Raw genomic sequence first — 20,371 nt, 5'->3', positions numbered from 1 at the left:
TGTGCGATAGTCACTACCTCGTAAAATGTAAAAACAAGACAACAAACACTGACTGAATGCAGGAAAGTGTGAAATTCACTTAAACTTAATACTCATTCGAGTGTTCATTATTATTATTATTATTATTATTATTGCGTTGACATAGGTAAGCCTTGTGTAAATGTGTAATGCATCGTGATACCATTTGGGCGGCGCCATGTTGAGTTTCTAACCTATTTTTCGTGAGAGGGGTTCGGAAGTTTTCAGGCATGACTAGTAGCTTGTAATATCACGTGTAATTTTGTGAATAGAGAACAAGATTTAAAATAAAGTGACATCACATTGTAAGATGAAGATTGTTTGTTGGTTAGGAGATTTTGAGTTTGTGAAGTATGTTTGTAAGCATTCGTTCTTGATCCAGCCAATCCCAAACTGCCATTCATATAGATTTATATCGGTTAAGCACAATCTTGAAACCTGTCTGCCAACTGTATTGTGTACATCACCATGTGGTTAAGCTACCTAACTCAGCGTGTGTGGTATATAGGTTTAATAGTGTTCAATGTAGTTGTAATTTTATTTACATCCGTGTGTTGGTTACCGTATAGTTCATCTGTGTATCATACCCCAGTATAGTTCGTGCAAGACAAGCGGCAAAAATTGACACCGTGGTATCGATCAGCCATAACCTCCTCCTTATGCCAGTCAGAATAATTTATTTCTTTTACACTTAATAATAATGTACCTGTTCTTGTTTTAGTGTCTGATATTGTTAGGAAGTGCATACACTATCTGTGAAGGTATTGTGAATTTGTTTTCACTTGTAATTGGCGTGTGATTTTCATAGTAGGGTATTATATTTTACGAGGGATCTGTGCCGCAGTTGTATTGCATCAACTGTTATCGAAGCAGTAGAGTGCTGCCAGCATAGGTAAGGCAATGCTCACTTGTTTTGCGAACTGTCAGTTTAGAAGAAAGGCGTGCGGAGTATAGGACTATTTAAAGATCTTTTTACAATATACTTACTTCTTTTTTCAGCTAACAATGTCTTCATCCATGCCAAGGAAAACTTCGTTTAATGAAAGGTGGCTGCTTGATGATACTTTCAGAACATGGTTAAAACCCATGGCTCAGGACAAATTTTCAGTATATTGCATAATATGTAAAACATCATTTTCTCTTAACAACACGGGGAAGCAGGCATTAAAAATTCACATGGGAGGAAAGAAGCATACCAGTAGTGTCAAGTTCAGCCAGTTCTCATCACCCCTTTCAAGTTATTTTAAAAAAGAACATTCGAATAGTGAGGTAAAAAATGACCTAAACTCAGTAGATAATACCCTGGCCGCAAACACAAATTGTTCTCTGCCTGGTACAGCTACCACAGCGAACTCTATCACATATAACTCCACTGCTTCTTCTTCTTCTCTTTCTTCCATTAAAGAAGGTTCACCAGAGACGAGATGTCTACAGAATTATCTTTCAAGAGAGCAAGTAATCAAACCTGAGATTATATGGTGCATGTATACGGTCATGCAACACCATTTTTTACGTTTCATTGAAGCTAGTGTACGTTTGTTCCCAGTAATGTTTCCAGATTCTGAAATAGCTTCGAAAGTTCAACTGCACAGAACAAAAGTTGCATATATAATCACTCATGGTTTGGCTCCCTATTTTCATAAGCAAGTTCTTGAGATGTTTCATAAGTGCACACATTTCACCGTTGGTTTCGACGAGTCACTGAGTAAAGTTTCTCAGGTGGGCCAAATGGATCTTGTAGTTTGTGATTTCAATCCTGATACCAATGAAGTATGCACTTCTTATTTTGATTCCGTGTTTGTTGGTCACTCTACCTCCTCAGATTTGTTAAATGGTTTTTTTGCGAGCACTGCAGGGACTCAATCTTAAAAAAAACTCTTACAAATTTCAATGGATGGTCCAAATGTTAATAAAAAGTTCCTTCAGGATATTGGTAATTTGTTAAGTGATGATCCAGATGCTCCTATTTTGGTGAACATTGGATCATGTGGCTTGCATACTGTGCACAATAAAATATAAAATAGCAGTAAAAGAAACCCAGTGGAATATTGCCGAGTTTCTTCGTCCTCTTCACTTCTTGTTTTGCTACGTTCCTGCAAGACGTGCTGATTATACACATTATTCAGGTTCAAACGTATTTCCTTTGAAATATTGTGTTATAAGATGGCTTGAAAATTCGAAAGTCATTAAACATGCTATAGATATCCTACCTAATGTTGACAAATATGTGGAAGGAACAAACAGAGATGAGAAAACCCCAAACTGTAACAGCTTCAAAATAGTATCAACTTCAGTTAAAGATAAGCTACTTAAGACCAAGTTGTCATTTTTATTATCTCTTGTTGGAGATTTAAACCATTCCTAAAACAGTTTCAGACAGATCCTTCCATTTGCACCACTCCTGTATGAATCTCTCATTGCAACAATGAAAAAAGTCATGACAAGTTTTGTTAAGTCTTGAGTCACTGTAGTCTTCAGAAAATGTTCTCAAAATTAATTTAGACAGTAAAGAAAATCTTCTGCCTGCATCTAAAATTGACATAGGTTATGCTGCTAGAGCAGCACTTCGTGGCACTCCTGGATTAAATGATAGAGATATATTAGTGTTTCGCGCAGATTGTCTAAGAGGAATGGTAGCTTTGTGCAAGAAGATACTGGAACGGTCACCACTGGCATATAAACTGACTAAAGGAATTTCTTGTTTTGATCCAAGTGTAGCCAAGCAACCTCTAAGCAGCAAACGGCTTAGGGTAGCTTTAAATGCCTTTGTTGAAAACAAATGGATCTCGGGTAATGAAGCTGATCATGTACAAAAGGAGTTCACTTCTGTGTGCGAGAATGATGCTTTCAAAGAAGTAATGAATTCTTTGTCTTCTAAAAACGAGAGATTAGATCACTTTTGGCTCCGTACTTTTTTGTCAACAGTAAATTTGAACACAGAAAAGTTGGCTTCATTTCTCAAAATGATACTAATATTGTTTCATGGAAATGCTTCACTTGAACATGATTTTTCTCTGAATAAAGAAATTATATTAGAGAACATGCTACAAGATCTCTTGTAGCACAAAGAAGAATATATGATGCTATCTCAAACCTTGGTGGAATTGAACAGGTCTCCATTAATAAGAACAAGCTCCATGCTGCAAGGAATGCTCATGCTTTGTATATTCAAAATCTGAAGGAGAAACGTAAAGCATTGGAAGCAGAAGATTCTTTGCAAAAAAATAAGAGAAAGGCCACTTGGTTGCTGAAAGAATTAGAAGAAAAAAAGTGGAGGGTGATGGCAGAAGCTCGACAGTCGTTGCTGGCTATAGATGAAGAAATTTCACAGAAGTAGTAATGGTAATAACTTTTTAAAATCTTAAAGTGAATTAAATTGGACTAAATTGAACTTCCAAGTTTTGAAATTTAATATGCACATTAAAGTCATTTATTTTTTGCATGTTAAGTTTTTAAAATGTATTTTAATATTACGGTCATACCTGGAAACTTCTATTATTTAATTTTTTGTCATTGTGTGTCAGGGAATTTCAAAATCTTTATTTGGTGAACACCCTGATTTAGTAAAATAATTGTAGTGTCATTTTAAATACTGCTTAGTTGTTATACAGGCATACATATGGCCAGTTACATAACTTTAAGGTGTACTTCCAAATATGCCAAGTCTAGCCTATCAGTTTTACTGTTGTTTGTCCTGCAAAGTTAGTTAGCATCATGGAATAAGTGATCTATTCACACAGAATGAATGGTGGGTGGCTATAGCATTGGGTTTGTATACTTTGTGTGAAAATTCTGTATGAGACAAGAAGTGTGATATTGTCTAGGACTTCCTAAAGTGCATTGTCACCATGTGGTATTGTTTAGTTTTAATTTATTGGTCAGTGATGCTTCTTTACCGTCTTGGAATGACCTCAGTTCTTTCTAGGTCTGCCAGGGGAGGAGCGTGAGAATTGACTGAAATCTTGGGGCTATGGTGGTAGATCTTATACCTGTGAATGTTGTTGAGAATCAAGTACAGAATATTATTGAGTTTGAGTTCTTCTCAGTTTCTGTTGGAAATTAGCTCAATATTCATACATTTCAATAGGTTTTCTGTTGTATTGTGGTGTTAGTTTGATGTCTTGGATGGCTAGTAGCTAAATATTTTATGCAGTTTGTAGATAGATAGATAGATAGACAGATAGCTAGATAAAAGCCTTGACTTTTTGTGGCGAAGTTTAGGGCTCTTGGCCCTTTCTTACACTTAACCACACACATATTATTATTTGTTAATACAATGACACTGATTAACTTAAAATACTAAGAACTAAAAATAACACTAATTTTTAAGACAAAAATATAATTTATACACACAAAGAAAAAAGGAACTGCCTACACATTACAGATTTGAAAAAAAAAAAAGCTCATTTCAATAGACAACGAAAGAAATACGAACGTAAAAATACTAGGAAACTTAATAAAAATATTAAATGAAATTTAACTAATTTCATCCTTGCAATACTAGATCTAAGTTAAATACTGCAGTTACTACTTGCTATGTTTAGGCTACTTCTACTTTGTAAATACAGTACGGATGTTTCATTTAATTACATTATCATAATAACCCAATATTTTACTTTATTGTACAATAATTTCATATCATTTTCACACACAATCACTCGTTCCACACATACAGGTACCTTGCTGGAAGCACTTAACGAGGAACTGCTGGTAAGAGGTTTTAAAATATACTTTTTGATGCAGCACCCTTGATATCTTTGGGAAGAGCATTCCACCATCCCGTAGCGGTGATAGTAAATGATCGATGGTATGTGGTTGTTCGGTGGACAGGTATTTCTAGGAGGGACACTGAGCAAGTATCATGGAGATGTAAAGAACCAAGGTGACGAAAATTGCTGGAGAGATAAGTATGGATGTCTTCCGAAAGTACCTCGTACACAAGAGTATTTGAATGTAGTTTACGCCTGTCGTCTGGTCGTAACCAAGATAATTGTTTATAGTAGGGAGAAACTCGAGTGTCATACCGTAAATCCATAGCACATCTAAGACAAGCATTCTGAGTGCGTTGTAGTTTCAAGCTTAATTCATTAGTTATATCCGTAAAAATTACATCACAGTAGTCAAAAATGGAAAATAATAATGACTGAACAAGTTGAATTTTTAATGATCGAGGGAATACATTTCTGAACCGTTTAAAGGGGTGTGAGCCACAATACACCTTTTTACAGATATTCTTAACTTGCGCTGACCAGTTTAGAGTTTCCGTTATAATAACTCCAAGGTTAAAAACTGATTCACTATAAGGTATAACAGTATTATTTAAAGTTATAGGAGGAATGCAATTTTGTTTTAAAATGTGAAGATTCTTTGATGTACCAATGATAATAGCTTGCATTTTTATGGGGGTTTAATTTAAGATTGTTTTTAATTGCATAGCCATTAATTAGCTCAAGGTCAGCATTCACATTATATATTGCTTGTTATATATTATTAGTTCTAGTGTGGTAATAAATTTGCAGGTCATCATCATAAAGATGGTACTTGCAGTGCTTAATTGATCGGGTGATATCATTTATATATAAAGTGAATAGGAGAGGGCCCAGGACTGACCCTTGTGTGACACCAATATTTTTTGTTCGCCACGTTGATTTATTATTATTTGCAACCACACACTGCCGGGCGTTTGTGAGGTAGGAATAGAAAAATTCCAGCACTTTCTGGCTAAAGTTTAAAGACTGTAATTTGGGAAGAAGCAACCTATGTTCGACATTATCAAATGCGCTACTGAAATCTAAAAGAGTAAGTATTGTCATTCGTTTGTTGTCTATTGCATATCTAATGTCATCTGTCACTTTCAGCAGAGCTGTCATGGTACTATGGTTTTTCTTAAAGCCTGATTGGTAAGAGTCGAGTAAAGCCTCTTTATGTAAGTACGTAAGGATTTGGTCATATACCAGGCGTTCCAGCACTTTGGACAGTGGTGGTAGGAGAGAAACTGGTCGGTAATCTGAAGGAATACTGGGTCCATCCTTTTTCGGGATTGGGATGACGAGGGCATCCTGTCACGCCATAGGGAAAATTCCTTGGTTTTAACAGTAGTTAATAATATGTGTTACAATCAGCAGAATGGCGCCAATGATATATTTGTAGAAAGGCAGAGGTATGCCATCGTGTCCAGCAGCATTTGATCTGACGGAATACATAACTCATTTTACGTCATTTATACCAACCTCTGTAAACAGAAATGTATCTTAAATTGTCATAGAGGAAACATTATCAACCCGAGGGTAAATAATGTAAGTATTATTATTATTGTTGTTGTTGTTGTTGTTGTTGTATTAGTATACTTTCAATTAAGTGACCACTCAATTTATGGCCTGTTATAATTTGCAGTTATTTTTTGTTTTTGTGTTTTGGTTTTTATGTAGCACTTTATGATTGCAATATAAACTTGGCCTTATGCATAACAAATTTGGCACCAAATTTGTTAGCTGTGGTTCGGCTCACATAGCTGTAAGCTTGCATTTGGGAACTTATGGTTTTGAACTCCACCAACAACAGCCCTGCACATGATTTTCCGTAGTTTCCTATATTAACACTGGGAAACTGGTGGAGCTGTAACTTAATTAAAACCTCAGCTCCTTCTCTTCCATTCCTAGCCCTTTCCCATCCTTGCATCATCTATAATCTTCCATTTGCGAGTGCAATGCTTTAAATTAATAACTTGCAAAAAAAAAAAATATGTAAAAAAAAAACAGGGAATTTTGTATATCGTATTTTGCGGAATTGATAGCAGATCCCTTGTCCCAAAGTTAATTCTCAGTAGCTTGTCACTAAAATTATATTGAAATTTATTACAGATATTGTACAGTAAATTATGTAATTGTAATCTTTCTCTCTTAGTGTTTATCGCATCAAAGGATGTCTACCGTTCGGCTACATTTTCGCCATTTGGCCCTTTCTAGGGCATCTCAAGGGCTAAGGCCCACAGCCCGTATATCTTCCATAATTTGTCAATCCACTACTTTGGCAGTCTTCCTCGTGGTCAGTGTCCACTTGGGTCAAGCTCTCTCACTTGGGGCCACACCAAGTCTACCTTGCACATCTTTATTTCTGACATGGTCCAAGAGAGTTAGCCCCAGTGACCATCTCATCATCCTGATCTCCATAGCATGGAGTATCTGTCCATGTTTCTCTGTCAAAGGGTAACATTCTACTCCATAGAGAGCAACTGGTCTTATCGCTATCTTGTAACTTTCAGCCTTCAGGTATTTGATCATCCTTTTATTACAGAGGACACGGTTACTTGTCTCCACTTGGAATATGCTACGCTGACCCTCACCCGTGCATCAGAGTAGCATCATTATCTGATGTGATCAGAGATCCAAGATATTTAAAATGATTGTCTTTTTGTAAGGTCTGGTCATTGATGGAAAGGGTGCCATCGGTTTGGGGCCAAATTCTAGATATTCTAACTTTTTAATGTTAAGTCAAAACCCATTCTCATCCAGCCTGTGTTTCCAGTTTTCCACTTGATGCTGAAGGCTGAACTCCTGTGAAATTTACCACATCATCTGCATGTAGGAGTGTTCAGGGATGGGGAAACTGAATGCTAACTGTTGCTGTGTCCATACAAAGGTTGAAGAGTAGGGGTGAAAGGGTTAAACCCTGATGAACACCTACAGTGATGTTAAAAGGGGGTGAGAGCCAGCCGGACATCGTGTCACGATACAGAAGTTGAATCCTTCCTGCATATACCTCTGAAATTGTGTGCTGTTAAGTGCTTGCCATATGACAGCGTGTGGAACCCGATTGCAAGCTTTTTCTGGGTCTAAATATGCTAAATGCACGGTCTTGCACGGTCTTCTTGTTTTCTCTGTACCTTTCCATCAACAAACATGTCGCACAGATCGCACCTGTGGTACTGCATCCTCTGACTAATCCGCACTGATTTGGTGTTGTGGAAACAGTACCACTTAGGGCCGGTTCAACCATCTGCTGGTAAACTGGATGGCAGCTACATGGGAGGTAAACTACCTGGGGGTGTAAATCAGCTGGTACTTTGGCTTGCGTGCTACCACTCCGCCTAAGCGCTAGGTAGCTACCTGGAGCTAGACACAAATGTATGGGGTTGTCTAGACTGATTTTCAGCGACTTCTCGCTTTCGTCTGAGGTGCTATCTATCGTTAGATGTATGAAGCTCTTTTCGATTGTCTTATTTTCCTGTGCTTGCATATGCTAATTATCACCAACAAGCCTAATAAGGGGAGTCTTAGAGTTACAGACAACGATTTATGTCCAGCTTTCGTGAGGTTAATCTGAGCTTCAAAATCAGTACCTAATTGGGATTAAAATCTTGAGATTTTAATGTATATATTTTCTTATGCCAGTTATAACCTGTCATGTAAGGCAGCATTTTTGAAAGTATTCTTATAGTAGATTGGTCAAGGAGCTTGCTCCGAAATAGAAGGTACGCAGGTTCTCGTCCTTTTAATTTAAATTCAAATTAATTTTCATTCCTTCCCGTTGTTCTCGACTCTCTTTTACGTGCTTCCATATGTGTATATACGCATCTCCCTTATGGACTTATTGCCTTTGAGCATTCTATCTGCAGGTTACTGTGAATTGATCAAGTATCTCCACGATCCTCTATTTACAACTAGCTCTGTGACCTTATTTAGTTCCAAATGCATCCATTTATTGATAATGTATTTCATTCTAATGTTTAAATTTATGAAGATAAAGTTGGAATATAAACGTAAAGAACAAATTGAGGTAAATATCCATTCATAGGAAGAGGAATTCAGGAATAGAATAGTTTCCAATTTCTGTGAAATAATTTGCGAGAAGACTAGGTAAACAAACTGATAGGAAATCTGCCACCTGGGCAACAGTCTTAATGCAGGTCAATGATGATTGAAATTAATCATAACATCACTTTCTATGAGTAGCACACACATAAAGAATTTCCTAGTAGACATAATAATGTGATTAAATATTTCAGTGAAATATATTATTAACAGAAGAACGTATAAAAAGAGCCGTACAGAAAATACAACAGCTATTTATGAAAAAAATATTCGTCATAACGAAGACTCGAACCGTACCTCATATTACGAAGTAAGCACCATAACAATTACGCTGTGAGAACGCATGGGGTACCTCAGTACATTTACTAACTTATACCTGGTGTCTGGAAACTGATAATTAAAATTAGAAAATGAAAGCCCATTTGAGATGATTTCCAAATACAGTAGGTTTCTGTACGAAAGCTTAACATTATAATGTGTGTTCCCGACGCTGTTGATGCAACAGGCTGATGTGACCATTTCAACTCAGGGGAAGCATTCATGTTCAAAATCCTGCAAATACAGTACCGATCACTGTTACGGTATCATGCTTTTTATCGATGTACTAAGCTAATTTAAGCTGTATGTCACCAGAAACCGCTAATAATGTTCAGCTCTCAAAACTTGCCTGGCGAGAATTTTCCCTACGGCGTGTAAGGATGTCCTCGTCATCCCAATCCCAAAAAAGGATAGACCCAGTATTCCTTCAGATTACCGACCAGTTTCTCTCCTACCACCCCTGTCCAAAGTGCTGGAACGCCTGGTACATGACCAAATCCTTACGTACTTACATAAATAGGCTTTACTCGACTCTTACCAATCAGGCTTTAAGAAAAAGCATAGTACCATGACAGCTCTGCTGAAAGTGACAGATGACATTAGATATACAATGGAAAACAAACGAGTGACAATACTTACTCTTTTAGGTTTCAGTAGCGCATTTGATACTGTCGATCCAAGGTTGCTTCTTCCCAAATTACAGTCTTTAAACTTTAGTCAGAAAGTGCTGGAATGTTTCTATTCTTATCTCACAAACCGCCGGCAGTGTGTGGTTGCAAATAATAATAAATCAACGTGGCGAGCAAAAAATATTTTTGTCCCACAAGGGTCAGTTCTGGGCCCTCTCCTATTCACTTTATATATAAATTATATCACCCGATCAGTTAAGCACTGCAGGTACCACCTTTATGCTGATGACCTGCAAATTTATTACCACACAGAACTAATAAAATACAACAAGCAATATGTAATGTAAATGCTGACCTTGAGCTAATTTTGCTACTGGCTTTACGTTGCACTGTCACAGACGGGTCTTATTCAAGGAGTTGGAAGGAAGCAGCCGTGGCCTTAATTAAGGTACAGCCCCAGCATTTGCCTAGTGTGAAAATGAGAAACCACGGAAAACCATCTTCAGGGCTGCCAACAGTGGGATTCGAACCCACTATCTCCCGGATACAAGCTCACAGCCGCGCGCCTCTAACCGCATGGCCAACTCGCCTGGTTCTTGAGCTTATTAATGGCTATGCAATTAAAAACAATCTTAAATTAAACCCCCATAAAAATGCAAGCTATTATCATTGGTACATCAAAGAATCTTCATATTTTAAAACAAAATTGCATTCCTCCTATAACTTTAAATAATACTGTTATACCTTATAGTGAATCAGTTTTTAACCTTGGAGTTATTATAACGGAAACTCTAAACTGGTCAGCGCAAGTTAAGAATATCTGTAAAAAGGTGTATTGTGGCTTGCACCCCTTTAACACGTTCCGTGCGGTTCGGGTCACCATGTGGCCCGAAACATGTTACTCTTATCCGTCGGTGCAAACTTCCCAGAATTGTGAAGTAAGTAACTACGTCCTAGTAACGAATTTCTGTTAACTAATGGCAACATAGTGTTCCAATTGAAGTAAAGGATCGAGGCATACTGCTAGTTTTGATCGGCCCACCAGTGACCCAATTATTTCCGGGCTCGTTTCTGTTTCACGCAATTGTTGAATCGGAACACTGTCGCACAGGTAAATACGCTGGAATGTCTCCTCAACAATAACGCACACAACAAGTGCACTTGCATTGTTTAGGATTTCATACTAGGGAGTAAACAAAGTCAAATTCGTCAGGTCACCGGTGACCCGAACCGATAATAACTAAAGGCAGCATCGGGTCACCGGTGGGCCGATACGACGTAACATTAAGTCATCGAAATTCACTGTCGCAGGGAACGTGTTAAACGGTTCAGAAATGTATTCCCTCGATCATTAAAAATTCAACTTGTTCAGTCATTATTATTTTCCATTTTTGACTACTGTGATGTAATTTTTACGGATATAACTAATGAATTAAGCTTGAAACTACAACGCACTCAGAATGCTTGTCTTAGATGTGCTATGGATTTACGGTATGACGCTCGAGTTTCTCCCTACTATAAACAATTATCTTGGTTACGACCAGACAACAGGCGTAAACTACATTCAAATACTCTTGTGTACGAGGTACTTTCGGAAGACATCCATACGTACCTCTCCAGCAATTTTCGTCACCTTGGCTCTTTACATCTCCATGATATTCACTCAGTGTCCCTCCTAGAAATACCTGTCCACCGAACAACCACATACCATCGATCATTTACTATCACCGCTTCGGGGTGGTGGAATGCTCTTCCCAAAGATATCAAGGGTGCTGCATCAAAAAGTATATTTTAAAACCTCTTACCAGCAGTTCCTCGTTAAGTGCTTCCAGCAAGGTACCTATATGTGTGGAACGAGTGATTGTGTGTGAAAATGATATGAAATTATTGTACAATAAAGTAAAATATTGGGTTATTATGATAATGTAATTAAATTTAATTAAAATACAAAGAACTACAAATAACACTTTTAAGACAAAAATATGAATATATACACACACAAAGAAGAAAGAAAGAAAAAAGGAACTGCCTACACAATACAGATTTGAAAAAAATGCTTATTTCAATACACAACGAAAGAAATACGAACGTAAAAATACTAGTAAACTTAATAAAAATATTAAATGAAATTTAACTAATATTATCCTTGCAATACTAGATCTAAGTTAAATACTGTAGTTACTATTAGCTATGTTTAGGCTACTTCTTCTTTGTAAATGCAGTACGGATGTTCACCATACAAGCATTGGCAGGGAAGCTTGGTGTAACTCATGTGGCAGACATGTCCAGTCTGCCGATGATGGAGGCTTCTGCATTGTCGATGCATTCTTTCTTAAGAACTGCAAGGTTGGAGACATGGTTCATCCATTTGATATTTAAGGTGGGTGTGCCTTTGCTGGCAGGACCTAGTGTTTACAGTGCACTATGTCTTCTAGTATGGGCTAGAGCAATTTTGTTACTTTCATTGATCTGTCTCTGTCTGTCTTATCCTTGGCTTTGACAATATGGAAGTGACTGAGGTATGAATGATGCTAGTAATGCCATTCTTTGTGCAGCCAGTCCCTGCAATGAATGGTGTGAAAACGTTGCTTATAGGGTCGGTTGATGCACGCATTTCAGTGGGCTTGGCAGACTGATATGTAATAGCAACTTCTGGCTCGGTGAGGAAAGCAACGGGAAACTACCTCACTCCTCATTTCCCTAGTACGCCTCTTCAGTGATGCCTAGGCCATCTATGACAGCTGATGGCAGAGCTGTTGAGGATCCTACCAGCCTTAGGGCTGAAGACTGAACATACATACAAAGTTTCTGTTGATGAAAATCCTCAAGTTTCTTGATGTCACAATGTTACGCAGTCCAGGTTTCACACCTATAGAGTAACTTTGTGTTGATGACAGTTTTATGCACCATGAATTTGGTATGAGCTGTTGGGTCTTTACGCTCCATGGCTAAACGGTTAGCGTGCTGGCCGTTGGTCACAGGGGTCCCGGGTTCGATTCCCGGCAGGATCGGGAATTTTAACCATCATTGGTCAATTTTGCTGGCACGGGGCCAGTCCTTGTTCTGTAGTTCTGCATGACTTAGAGCTAATGTTATCACTTTGGCACATGTTGTTGTTAAAGCTTTTGCACATTTTAAAACTTAGTTATTCTGATTGGCTTTGGTCTATAGTATCAGTTCACATGTCAATGCACAACACGTACAATTTCACAAGTGCAACGGAGAGTTATGTTGTTTGTATGCCCTAAGGTGAACGTATCTGATTCTTTTATCATATGTGTGGCATCTGTTTCTCTATCCAGTACAAATAAAATGTAAATTTTCGAAAAGTTGGACTTGACCAGTTTTTGCACCAAGGTCTTAGGTTGATATCCCATCGTTAAAATAAAATGGAGTTTGGAAACTTTGCTTGACCATGTGAATATGTTACATACTTATTGGAGACTAGGTGATGTACCCGTGCTTCGCTACGGGATTTTCAGAAAGAGTAACTTTGTGACTTTCTTAACTGAAGTCAACATAGGTCATTACAAAAAAGTCAGTAGAAAAGTAGCAATTAGAAGCAATGTTATCATATAAAATACTCTATGAAATGAAAACCGCAAATTTTCTCACTTTTAACAAATAGTACTACAGTGTCGATCTAACAGTCCAAAGTTTCGGAGCTGGAATGACCAGGCCGCAGACAGCCATGAACACTCCTCTGCCATTATTCCGTTAAATATGCACACTGCTCATCCCGATGAGTGCCTCAGAGTAGGGATTGAATAGCTCGAATGCTATGATGAACCAGTGTGTTACGTACCAATAGTATCAGAAATTTATGAACCAGAGGAATGGCATGCTAAAGAAGAAACTTATCTAACTCCCAGCTACTTCCCGCCAATATCCAGACAGACTGTTACATTCGGTACGACCGGATGAGTTGTCGGTGTGGTTAAGGGCGTGCAGCCGTGAGCTTGCATCCGGGAGATAGTGGATAGTGGATTCGAACCCCACTGTCAGCAGCCCTGAAGGTGGTATTCCATGGTTTCCCACTTTCACACCAGTCAAAAGCTGGGCTCTACCTTAATTAAGGCCAAGACAGCTTCCTTCACATTCCTAGCCCTTTCCTATCCCATCGTTGCCATAAGACATATCTGTGTCGGTGCGACGTAAGGAAAATTTTTAAAAAATACTCAGTACGCAGCAGTAATCCTATCCATCGGAGATGATTGGCAACAGAAGACACAAAGCACATCACAACAAACAATGGTCAATGTAATGTTATTGTTTATAAATGTGATGGGCTCTGTATATTGTAGGCTTTCACATTTAGTTTTCTTTTGACTGTGATATTAGGGCGTCTTAAAAAATACATAAATGATCAGAAATTTAATACTGTGTAACTTTAGTTATGTAGTATTTATAGATTTGATAGATAAATATTTGAGAATTAAATTTTAGGCTTTCCCCTCAGCTACCATTTCACTCAGTGTGAATAAAATTATTCATGGCCTAGATTATAGCGACTTATTCGCCGACTTTGTATACCGATGTTCATTAAGGTACGGCTACTAATAACATAAATATTGGAGAATTAAATTTTAGGCCTTCCCCTAAACTACCATTTCAGTCAGCGTGAATAAAATTATTTATGGCCTAGATTGTAGCGACTTATTCCCCGACTTTGTATACCAATTTTCATTAAATTCTCTTTAGCCGTTTTCTCGTGATGTGTGTACATACATACAGACAGACAGAAATTACGGAAAAGTAAAAAGTGCATTTCCTTGTTACTGTGGACACGACTGATACAGAAATACCATCCTTTTTAAATTCTGAGCAATGTACAGACAAAACTCTTATTTTATGTATATAGATTTGCTTTTTGTTTGTATACACTCGTCATTGTCGTCAGCTTTTACTTATTTCCAAGTATGCATTTTCTCATTCTTACAATTCACTTTCAATCAGTGCTGTTTGTGCTTGTACTTCTGATGACTGAACAGGCCAATTCTAACATGAAACACATCCACAAAGATGGCACTCAGTCGATGGGGGAGGACGAAGCTGCATCTGATGGGAGTATGAATATCTGCCGTTTAGACTCTTCATGCCTGCAATGCTGTTGCTCAAACAGTTCAGCAGCAGCAGATTGTTCGAAGCTAAAGTGAGCGATCCTTGACGAGTGTATTCCAGGTCTGAGGATTAATATTTGTGACCTGCAGGGTATGTAATAAGCTTGTCTTTATAACACTTCAAAGGGGCACCACAGGATCATGTGTCTGAGGAAAGTTCATCACACAAGCATTGGCAGGGAAGCTTGGTGTAACTCGTGGCAGACATGTCCAGTCTGCCGATGATGGAGGCTTCTGCACTGTTGATGCATTCTTTCTTAAGAACTGCAAGGTTGGAGACATGGTTTTTCCATTTGATATTTAAGGTGGAATAAAGTTTCTGTTGATGAAAATCCTGAAGTTTCTTGATGTCACAATGTTATGCAGTCCAGGTTTCACACCTGTAGACTAACATTGTGTTGATGACTGTTTTATACACCATGAATTTGGTATGAGCTGTTAAGTCTTTATGTTCCATGGCTAAATGATTAGCATATTGGCCTTTGGTCACAGGGGTCCCGGGTTCGATTCCCGGCAGAGTCTGGAATTTTAACCATATTTGGTTAATTTCGCTGGCACGGGGACTGGGTGTATGTGTCGTCTTCATCATCATTTCATCCTCATCACGACGCTCAGGTCGCCTACGGGTGTCAAATTGAAAGGCTTGCACCTGGTGAGCCAAAAATGTCCTCGGACACTCCCGGGACTAAAGGCCATATGCCATTTTTCCTGAAGACCTGGTTAGATAGCTGACCAAATCTAAGTGGGCAGCACAGAGAGTGTTTTCCACATCCTCTTCTGAGGTTTATTGTTTAGACAATGCTTCCAAGATAGGAAATATATATACACACTACTTAAGCTATACCAACTGAAGCATGGTCATTTGATATATCGTCCCCACTCTGGCAAACTAGCGAAAGTGACAAACTAGGGAATCTGTAGTTCTCAAGTTTTGGTCTATATTTTATTATTTATATATTGTCTACCCTCTGTCAAAGTCTCACATCTGCAGCTCGCTCTGTATGCCTAACACATAAAACCAATCATTAAATATAAACATTGATCTGACATGAGCAATCACAACTTCTTTCAGCTCTCCTAACCTTTTGACAATTTGCAGATTCGTTAGTTTGCCAGAGTAGGGACGATATGTGTATGCATCCTAATTGTTTGTGTACCTTTCGTTAATTCATCTGTTTACTAACTTTCACATTTATTGATTTGTTTTTGTAGGTTGATTTTTATGTCAGTCAATAAAGCAAGAGATTCTCTTACCCCACTATTCCACAGGTCCAAAATCTACAATAAAAGGATTATATTTTATTTTGTATATTCCAGATTTCATATTTTTATCTGTAGTATTTAAACTTGGTTTTGCTATATTTCCATTATTGTTGTTTTGCAGTTTAGGAGTAAAACAAAAATAATGTATTTTTTCAGAGCCAGTACGAACAACGCCAAGGCACTTAGTTTTTGATGTGTTATCCTACAATGTACTTTCTCAAAGCATCATGGAGGATCATCCGGAATTATACATGGCACATGATCCTCGTGCATTGAATTGGGATTACAGAAGCCAGCTACTTATGAAGGAATTTAAAAAATTCAATGCTGATGTAAGTATCTTCACTAATTGTTTAATTATTATGATATCCCTGTTCTGCATGTACTAACCACTAACAGCTTCGTGGACTGACAGTTGCAGAAGCAATTGCTTTCGTATATACGTGTTGTTATAGAGGTCTGCTATTAACATGACCTAATTTATCTATCAGTTACTTTCATGCCTTTAACCAGCTGCATATTGAACATATGTTGATGCCATCTTTTTTTAGTTTACTACATACTATTGCTTCTGGCATATTGACATTAATTTGTAAAATCAATTGTCATATATCAAATGTACCTCCTCATCTTCCATAAGTTTCACCTGTGAGTTGTAATGCATGTATTTTTTTTCTTCTCTCTCTCTTTGATAACAAACAGCTTATGCAAATCATTTTTGGAAACTTTTGTAATGTAAATTATTAAATAATACCAGTAATATACAAATTGAGATAAATGGGGGGGGGGGGGGGGATAGAGGAGTAACACCTATTAAAAGCCTCTGGTCTAATTGGCTCGCGAGGCAGCACCTTGCCACTGATATCCTTAACCCTGATAGTTTCACTCTTAAGTGCTGAGCATTCTTAAGGCAGCGTGCAGATACATTTTAAAAAAATATAATAAATACAAATTTTTAACTACATATGGCATATTATATATCACTTTCTTCAGGAAGAATTAGAGAAGAAGATAATTGTAGGATGTTTTACTTACAACTGTCCAGTAAAAGTTTCCAATTTTTGAGGTTGGTCACAAGCACTATATTATCTGAAATTAAATTCTAAGATATACTAAATGTGCCAAATTTCATTACACGCATAATGATATATAATAATAGAAACTTCAATGAATAATAAAAATGTCACAGGTAAAAAGACCCGGAGAGATATTGTTGTGGTGGGTCATTAGGTCTAGATGTGCCCGTTAGGGTTAGCACGTTTGGATTGTCTACATCACTACTTGACGCATCACTGTAGCCATGGGTATCTAAATTAAGGTCATATTCTTCCCCACTCCAGGAGAAAAGTCATTTAATGATAAATCATCAGGAAAATATTCTCCATTATCAATGTTATCTTCACTTCATCACTCCCAAGCTCCTCCAATGCTTTTCTCTAATTGCACTTGAACCACTTAGTTCACTCATGTTTATATTATAATACTCACTAAACTAAAATAAATCAATTAAAGAAGAGTATATCAGGCACACAATTATCACAAATTGGCCAGCAAACAATCTTCAAATGCTCTAAGCAATAGGACAGTTTGAGTAGACGTAAACAAAGACCAGTTCACAGCTGAAAAGATTGCCGCTTACTGCTTTCCTTCCCCAAGCAAAGACGAACTTGCACTGCCTACCAGATAGAGAATTTCATTTTGCAGCAAGAATATTCGTAAAATTGATTGTAAACCTATTTTACGAATAGTCTCACTGCGAGACGATAGCACTTGAGCCGGGATCTGATTTATCTCGTAGCGAGACGATAGCACTTGGAGGGTTAAGTCTTCCCCATGGGTTTGGTGGAGAGGGAGTCCTTCAGTATGCAGAACTCCGAAGGTGTCGAGGTCTTACGGGGGTTAATGAAGAAGTCTAGTCAGACCAGATTTCCTACCACAGCAACCTAGACAAACAACGCTGCCTTTGTAGCCATAAAGAGTGCAAACGCTAACAATTTTTGTCAAGAAAAAACAAACTAAAAGTACATACATTATTATACAGCACTGAGAGTTGCACAATACGTAAACAGGACAGCGGACAACTGAAAGTTGCAGAAATGTGAATGTGCTGAAAGATGAGCAAAACAGTTGGACAGAAAAGAAAACCAATATACAAATCTTACAGGAAGTGAAAGAAAAGCAAGGAATTATCAAAGAAATAGAAAAGAAGAAAATTAAGTTTGTGGGTCACACACTAAGGCAAAGCCAGATTATTGGAAGAAATAATTGAAGAAAACTTACTGGGGAAGAAAAAAGAGAAAGACTAATAAAGAAATACATGGATCACATAAAGAGCAGAATGGGTTTGAAGAGTTGTGAACTGGAGAGAGCAGCTGGAAATAGGAAAGAATGGTTGCAATAGCAAGGTGGTATCCTATGATGATTATTATCGCGTACTTTCGAAGAGGTATAACACGATAGTATTTGCACGGCCATGGGCAGTATGAACAAGTATATTCCCAATAGAAGGTCGTAGCTACCCGAAGAAGATACTAGGGCCCACCAAGATCAGATGGATAAAGAATAAATAAATTACTACTAAGTAAAATAAGTTACTACTGGCTAAAATAAAACGACGATTTAAAGGAAATTAGGAATTTAATAGGAAATGAAAATTTTAAAAGATCTACACTAGCATAATTATTTTGCATTAATAAATTAAGGGAACAATATTTGAAAGAACGTAAAATGTGCAAGATCTTGTTAAAAGAAAAGAAAACACTTATTCAGACCTTGGGATCCCAGAACTTAATTATGAAAGTTACAGTATGTTAATGAATCAGAAAAGAAAACTTTACTGTAGCACAAGAGGAGAAAACGGTTTCTTAAAGACTATCTCTGGTTACTTAAAAGAGATAACTCCACACAATATTTCACCAGAACAAGTTCCGTAGAGGATAATACTCAGAAATTAAATAAATTTAGAAATTAAGAACCAGCAAGAACAAAACTTTTAAGGAAATAAACATTAAACCCTTAACACAAATCTCATGGTTGGCCCAACAGTCAGTCCCATTCGCATAACAAATCAACATCATATCCTTAACAACCACAATTAATACTCACAACACAGAGAAGGCCCGTCAGCTGTCAGCTCATAACAGAGAGCTCCCATCATAGCAGTGTTTACAAGTTGCAGTCATGGTAACGGGATCACATGACCCGAGAAAGAAAATGGCTGCGCATCAACAACCGAGCTAGTCAAAAGAACTGCTTTCAACTCACTAACTTTTCCCCAGGATGAACCATTGACACACTAAAAAAATCAAAAGACATTAAGAATAAACCTACCCATAATATAATGATTGAACAATGCCTTTTAGATGCCACAGTCAATGAATAACATTGGTTTTTGCAATTACATCTAATCTGAATTTTAACATGAAAATAACAACATAACTTGTTTGGAATTAATTAATAGGCATAAACATTGCCAAAATCTTACATTAAAGAAACCCCAGTAACTTAAATCATAACGTTATTACGAAGTACCTTTGTAGTAAGTTCCACAACAACCGAGCTCGATAGCTGCAGTTGTTTAAGTGCGGCCAGTATCCGGTATTCGGGAGATAGTAGGTTCGAACCCAACTGTCAGCAGCCCTGAAGGTGATTTTTGGTGGTTTCCCATTTTCACACCAGGCAAATGCTGGGGCTGTACCTTAATTAAGGCCACAGCCGCTTCCTTCCCATTCCTAGGCCTTTCCTGTCCCATCGTCGCCACAAGGCCTATCTGTTTCGGCGCGATGTAAAGCAACTAGCAAAAAAGTTCCACAACAATTTGTACCTTTGTATCAGTCTTGAGGAAGGATGCATGGAAGGAATGCCAATCAATCACTACTGATCCGCATTTAGGGCAGTCGCCCAGGTGTCAGATCCCTATCTGTTTTCCTAGCCTTTTTTAAATGATTGCAAAGAAATTGGAAATGTATTGACCATATCCCTTGGTAAGTTATTCCAATCTTGAATTTTGAATTCCAACTTTATCTTCATATTGTGATCTTTCCTACTTTTAAAGACATCACTCAAACTTATTTGTCTACTAATGTAATTCCACGTCATCTCTCCACTGACAGCTTGAAATATACCACTTATAATACCAATGTAGTTGGTCTGCTATTGTACATTATAAATTTTCCAGCTAACTCATTCCTGGTTGCCAGCGTTTCGCCCCAGT

At 37.7% G+C, this 20,371-nt stretch overlaps 1 protein-coding gene across 8 annotated transcripts in view; it reads left to right on the top strand.

Annotated features, from left to right (window-relative positions):
• The window catches only part of angel (protein), a 210,739-nt gene that overhangs the window by 51,807 nt on the left and 138,561 nt on the right, over positions 1 to 20,371 (top strand). For all 8 annotated transcript variants that reach the window (XM_067145550.2, XM_067145547.2, XM_067145545.2 and 5 more), the window contains one exon: positions 16,315 to 16,490. In XM_067145550.2, the coding sequence (XP_067001651.1) occupies positions 16,315 to 16,490 (176 nt within the window). The remainder of the gene's footprint in view (positions 1 to 16,314; positions 16,491 to 20,371) is intronic.

The sequence above is a fragment of the Anabrus simplex genome, chromosome 4, assembly GCF_040414725.1.
Source record: "Anabrus simplex isolate iqAnaSimp1 chromosome 4, ASM4041472v1, whole genome shotgun sequence".
In the NCBI taxonomy this organism is placed as follows: domain Eukaryota; kingdom Metazoa; phylum Arthropoda; class Insecta; order Orthoptera; family Tettigoniidae; genus Anabrus; species Anabrus simplex.
This window is presented reverse-complemented; position numbering and strand designations above follow the sequence as displayed.